General features: G+C 46.6%; 1 protein-coding gene across 1 annotated transcript; it reads right to left on the reverse strand.

Moving 5' to 3' along the window:
* Positions 1–3,483: 3,483 nt before the first annotated feature.
* EGR1 (early growth response 1) lies at positions 3,484–5,298 on the reverse strand. Its single transcript, XM_010023629.1, has one exon. It carries the CDS (start codon positions 5,064–5,066, stop codon positions 4,203–4,205), a length of 864 nt encoding a protein of 287 aa, XP_010021931.1. The 5' UTR covers positions 5,067–5,298; the 3' UTR covers positions 3,484–4,202.
* Between the last annotated feature and the right edge of the window lie 6 nt (positions 5,299–5,304).

Raw genomic sequence — 5,304 nt, forward strand, 5'->3', positions numbered from 1 at the left:
GTTTGATTCGGGCAGATGGATTTGCTGCCCGCAGCTGGAAGAGCTGGAGGCCTGCACTTCCTCCACCTTCTCCTCGCCGCCGCCCTTCGTGCGGGGCTTCGGGCCCTTACCTGCACAAGGCGAGGGGGTTCCTCGGCCCGTGACAACGCCTGTTGTTTCCTTGGAAACAGCCTCCTTGCGACCAACTTACCCTCCCAGTTAGACTAGGAGCAAACATTTAAAGATTCACAAATCCTTTCTTTTTCAGACTAACAGCAAGAGAAAAGGTCTTGCATAAAATGTACAGTCGGTGCTTTCTCAACCCTGAATTTGCTTTCATTTTATGGGATGAAGGTAATGAAAAGAGTGGGAGCAAAAATCCCCATGCATTTTCTTTCATTTATGTTAGGGACATCAAATGCAAAGCATGACTCATTGCAATTTAGACTAAATGCCAAAAGTTAAATTATGAGCACTTTCTAGCAAGTTACACCAAAGAGTCTCTGTCTTAAAGTGGCCCTGGTTGGCATATCAACAGTTTTCACAATTTTTTATTTTTATTTTTTTCCCCCCACCTCCAAAATAGAGGTTCCAGGGTATGGGGAGCTTACTGCAGTGAGATGCAATTCAGACCCCCCAGTTGATGGGAAGTGTCATTTGGCAGCTTGCAGGCTGTCATAGACAGGCTACAGCGCACAAGTGCTGAGCCCTTCCCTGAGAACACTGCTTGTTTACACTACTCAGCCATATTGCTTTTTGAGTAATGGTTACCGTGGGGCCAACAATAACCTTACGTATGTGGCTTAGTGCCTTTGAACATCCTTGCAGCTGGACACTGCTACCTGTGGAGTGCCTGTGACCAATGCCCACAGCTGTGGGAGGTCAGAATTCTTCCATTTCAAGGGAGACTGCAACACCCTCAAGAGAAGGCTTAAGGACAAGACCATGGAGCGGAGGGGCCTCCATGAGTTGAAAGGATTTGCCATCACAAAGTGGAGAAAGCATGGAGCAAGTAGGACCAGCATTTCTTTGAGTTAGAGAGGCCTTGCAGATCCTGTCACTTCCTTTGCACTGCTGCCTTGACATCCACAGGCCAGTCTTGTGGGCAGACGTCAGAGACATGCCCTGCTGCTAGAAAGGGTGCTCTAGCCTTCATTCCGTATAGCCCTGCAACACTGCCTGACTCAGTCCATTTTGAACGCACACACCATGAGCACCTATCTTCTATCTTCTTTAAGTGTGGTAATTACCATCACTGCTCACTTCTGTACAAAGTGCTCTGGAGAACCTGAGGCACCCTCAGGCATTGCTTGAGAGCCCACTTGGTCAGTTTTTAGCACAACCACAATTCCAGAAGGCTAGACCAGGAGTCAGCAGAGACTAGCTTGAAAATACAGCAACATCTACAGCCCCCTGAGGAGGAGAGGTGGAGAGGAGGGGGTGCTGATCTCTTCTCCCTGGTATCCAGTGACAGGACACATGGGAATGGTTTAAAGCCACATCTGTGGATGTTCAGAATGGAAATTAGGAAACGTTTCTTTACTGACAGGGTGGTTGAATGGAACAGGCTTCCTAGAGAGGTGGTCAATACCCTGTGCCTGTCAGTGTTTGAGGTATTTCTAAAACGCCGTTAATAGTATGCTTTAACTTTTGATCAGCCCTGAAGCTGTGAGGCAGTTGGACTAGATGATCATTGTAGGCCCTAGGTCCCTTCCAACTGAACTATTCTAGTCTGGTCTAGTCTGGTCTATATTAGTTCTATTAGAATAGAATAGAATAGTTCTATTTATTCTAAACACTTGAACAGAGCAGTGCCCACAGATCAGAGTGGGCTTGGGCTGTTTCCAATTGTTTATTTTGCTGTTGGCTTTGGGAACCAGAGGTGGGGGGGAAAAAAACCCAAAAATTGGTTAGCTTTACATAACGTTATTTGCTTCTTCCTTTGAAGCATCACATTTGAAGGACCTTCCTCAATGTCTTGTCTCCCATAAGTGGATTTCTGTGGCTTCTGACATGGCTCAGACAGTGTGAAGCCACATATTTGGCTTGGCCAGTCAGCCTGCCTTGGCCAGAGGCTGGAGCCCTTGGGTTGAAAAGAGCTAGTGCTTTTCTCTGAAAGGGCCCAGCAGGGCCAGGCCTAAGTCACTGTGAGCAGCTTGTGGACCACACCCAGCAATGCAGGCACAAACCAGCACAGAGACAGAGCAGCAGGGGCCCTTCCCCACAGCTTGTCCCAACCCGCAGAGGACAGTCCCACCTGAGACACAACAGACTGGGATTTACCAGCAGTTTAGCTCTCGGGTATCTTCCAGAATTGCTGCCATTTGCCAGGGTTGGGCTGCATCCCCAAGAAGAGGGTCTAACCCAGGAGCTTTAGCAGGTTGCCCTTCCTAGGCAATGGGGTCGATTTTGGCAAGCAGTAGGGCATGCTGTGTCCAACAGAGACTGCTTGCCAGTTTACACTGTGCTTGGTGCGCACAAGTATCTATCTGCATCTCAGCTCCTAACAACCCTAAACATTAGCGATTTGTAGAGAGCCCTCCTGAAAGGACTGACACCAGAACCCTCCTCCGTACCTGCCCTACCAGTTCTCATGGATGCAAACTCCTCTGAATTCGGTCTGCAGAGGGGTCACATACTTCCTGAAGTGTATTTCAAGCCACCACGTAAGGAAGGGTATTCCTCTCAACGCTGAAACATCTGTATTAAAGCCTATCAGGCCCACATACTTCTATATCATGTGTTGTGTCAAGGAGGAACTTACAATAGCCCTCAGCTGAGTAGGGCTACTTTCCATTGACCAGCCATTTGGACTGAGCTTGTTGTATTTCCAGCCTAGAAACTGCTCTGTTATCTTGCCATCCAGTAAGATTTCTGACTACCTATGAACACAAAGTTGAGATTCTAATTTTCAAATCTTATTTTCAGCACTGGGAGAATTGTTTTTCTTCCTAAGATTAGCTCACACGCTTCTTGAGAAGCCAGAAAACAGGAATTGTGCGTACTTCAAAAAAGCAGGTAGTGCACCTAATGCAAGGGCGTGTGTGCTCCATCCATGTCTTTGTGACAGTGGGACTTAGAGAGACTGGTCTCCCCTCCTTTCTTTATGTGGGTATTTGCCCAGGAGACAAGCAGCACTTGTTACTTCTCAGCTACTCAAGGAGTCAGGGTTGCTGCACCACAGTCTTCCTGTGCAGCAACTTAAAAGAAAATGTGGAAGCCCACACGCTTTGATATTTATTTATTTATTTATTTTCTGAAGGGTATTGTACACCAAATATCCCATTGGCAAGAAAGCGCATTCAACGTGTTTAGAAGCCAAACAATCACTTCCATTTTAACAAACACAATTACAAAGTAAAAATAAACCACAAAATAATGAACTGCATGTTCATAACATACAAAAAATGCTGCCTACTCAGTAGGTAACTACAACATTCCAACTCCTGAATATATATATATATATAAATTTACATTTTTGTAGCAAAAATAGACTTTGAGAGGTGTGGGGTGGTTTTTTTGCTTACATTCTGACCCCAGGGCTTTCTGGTGCTCCCCTCCCCACCCATTCCCTGCTCTCTCTTACATTCTTTGAGGAACATACCTTTCACTTTAAGGCAAGATGCAAAGCATCCATTCACACAAATGCATGACGTCAGCAAGGCTTCACAAAAAGGCACCAAGACTTGTAACTTGTAACTTTAAAAACAAAGCTTCTGCCACATGTGAGTGTCTCATTGGGAGATATTTACATAGCATCACTCTAACATGCTCAAATACAGTAAGTGCTGTTCCCATAGAAGTTTGAAACTTGTTACGGCATTGTCACTGAAATAGAATTGACATTTACAAAATATGGCCCTGTGAACTCCAAATAATACATTATGGTTAAGCAAGGATTTTTCACATCAATAGTACCTAAAGGAAAGCAAAACCATGACACATGTACAATTTACATCAGCTACATACTTAATCAAAAGTCCTTTCTTCCTAATAAAAGACTATTGTTTACAGGGAAAATGATACTGAACTTATATCCACAGTCCATGCAAATTAAGTCATTCAACAGAGGTGGAAAACTTAAATGGCAGTTGTTTCAGGCAGCTGAAGTTTAAAGAAAATTTAAACAGCCTTGCAACATAGGGCATTGAGGGAGTAATTGGAGACTCCATGTCAGATAATACCAATGGAAAAGGTGAATTCTCCTGTTCCGGAAGGTAATCTCAGCAAATCTCAATTGTCCTTGGAGAAAAGGCTGATGTCATGTCTGAAAGTGCCGAGGTCACCTGTGAGCTGAAATTGTTGGTGACTCCTGGAGATGAGAAGGACGTGGCCACTTGTGTCTGAAAAGGAGCAGTGCCAGAGGGGTAAGTGGTTGCTATAGAAGGTGATGGGAATGTGGTGTGTGCAGGGGACGGATAGGAAGAGGGAGCAGGGGAGGAATACACTGTGCGCACTGGCGACGGGTAAGTGGTGGCAATGGAGGAGGGGTAGGATGTAGTCACAGAGGATGAGTAGGCAGAAACTGGGGAAGCAATTGAGACCGGAGCTGCCTTTTCTACTTTCTTGTCCTTCTGCCTAAGGTGAATTTTAGTGTGTCTCTTCCTCTCGTCACTTCTGGCAAACTTTCTGCCACAAATGTCACAGGCAAATGGCTTCTCTCCTGTGTGTGTGCGGATGTGCGTAGTCAAGTGGTCGCTCCTGCTGAAGTTCCGCATGCAAATGCGGCACTGGAAAGGTTTCTGTCCTGTGTGGATGCGGATGTGCCGTGTTAGCTCATCAGACCGTGAGAACCTCCGGTCACAGGAGTCCACTGGGCAGGCATAGGGTCGTTCATGAGGAGGGGTCTTGCTGGGACGGTTTGGGTATTTCCTCATCCTGCTGGGTTTGATCAGCTGGGACTGATAGTTAGTGTTGAGGGTCTTCAACTCTTGGGAGCCAGTCTGAGTAGCAAATGCCTTAATAGTGGACAGCGGTGTAAGGGAAGGCTGCTGTGCTCTGGTCTCAAGGGCTGGGAAGGGCTTCTGGTCAGCCGTAACAAGACTAAGCTCACCCTGTTGCTGAGGGAACAGGTAATCCGGGATCATTGGCACCTGAAAGTTGGTTTTAGCAGTCGGATAAGCTGGAGGTGGATACTGGATGGGGGCTCCAGAGGGGTTGGGAAAGGACTGGGTTGGTGGTTCAGGGAAAATGTCAGCGCTGGAATTGGGAAAAGTTGGTGCAGCCGAATAAATTGGACTAGTTTCGCTAGCTTGGACAGAACAGCTCAGAGGGGGGCTCTGTGAGGAGGGTGGTGATGATGAAGGCGGCGTAGAGGTGGGAGGT

This window comes from Nestor notabilis, unplaced genomic scaffold (assembly GCF_000696875.1).
Source record: "Nestor notabilis isolate BGI_N333 unplaced genomic scaffold, ASM69687v1 scaffold16301, whole genome shotgun sequence".
Lineage (NCBI taxonomy): Eukaryota > Metazoa > Chordata > Aves > Psittaciformes > Psittacidae > Nestor > Nestor notabilis.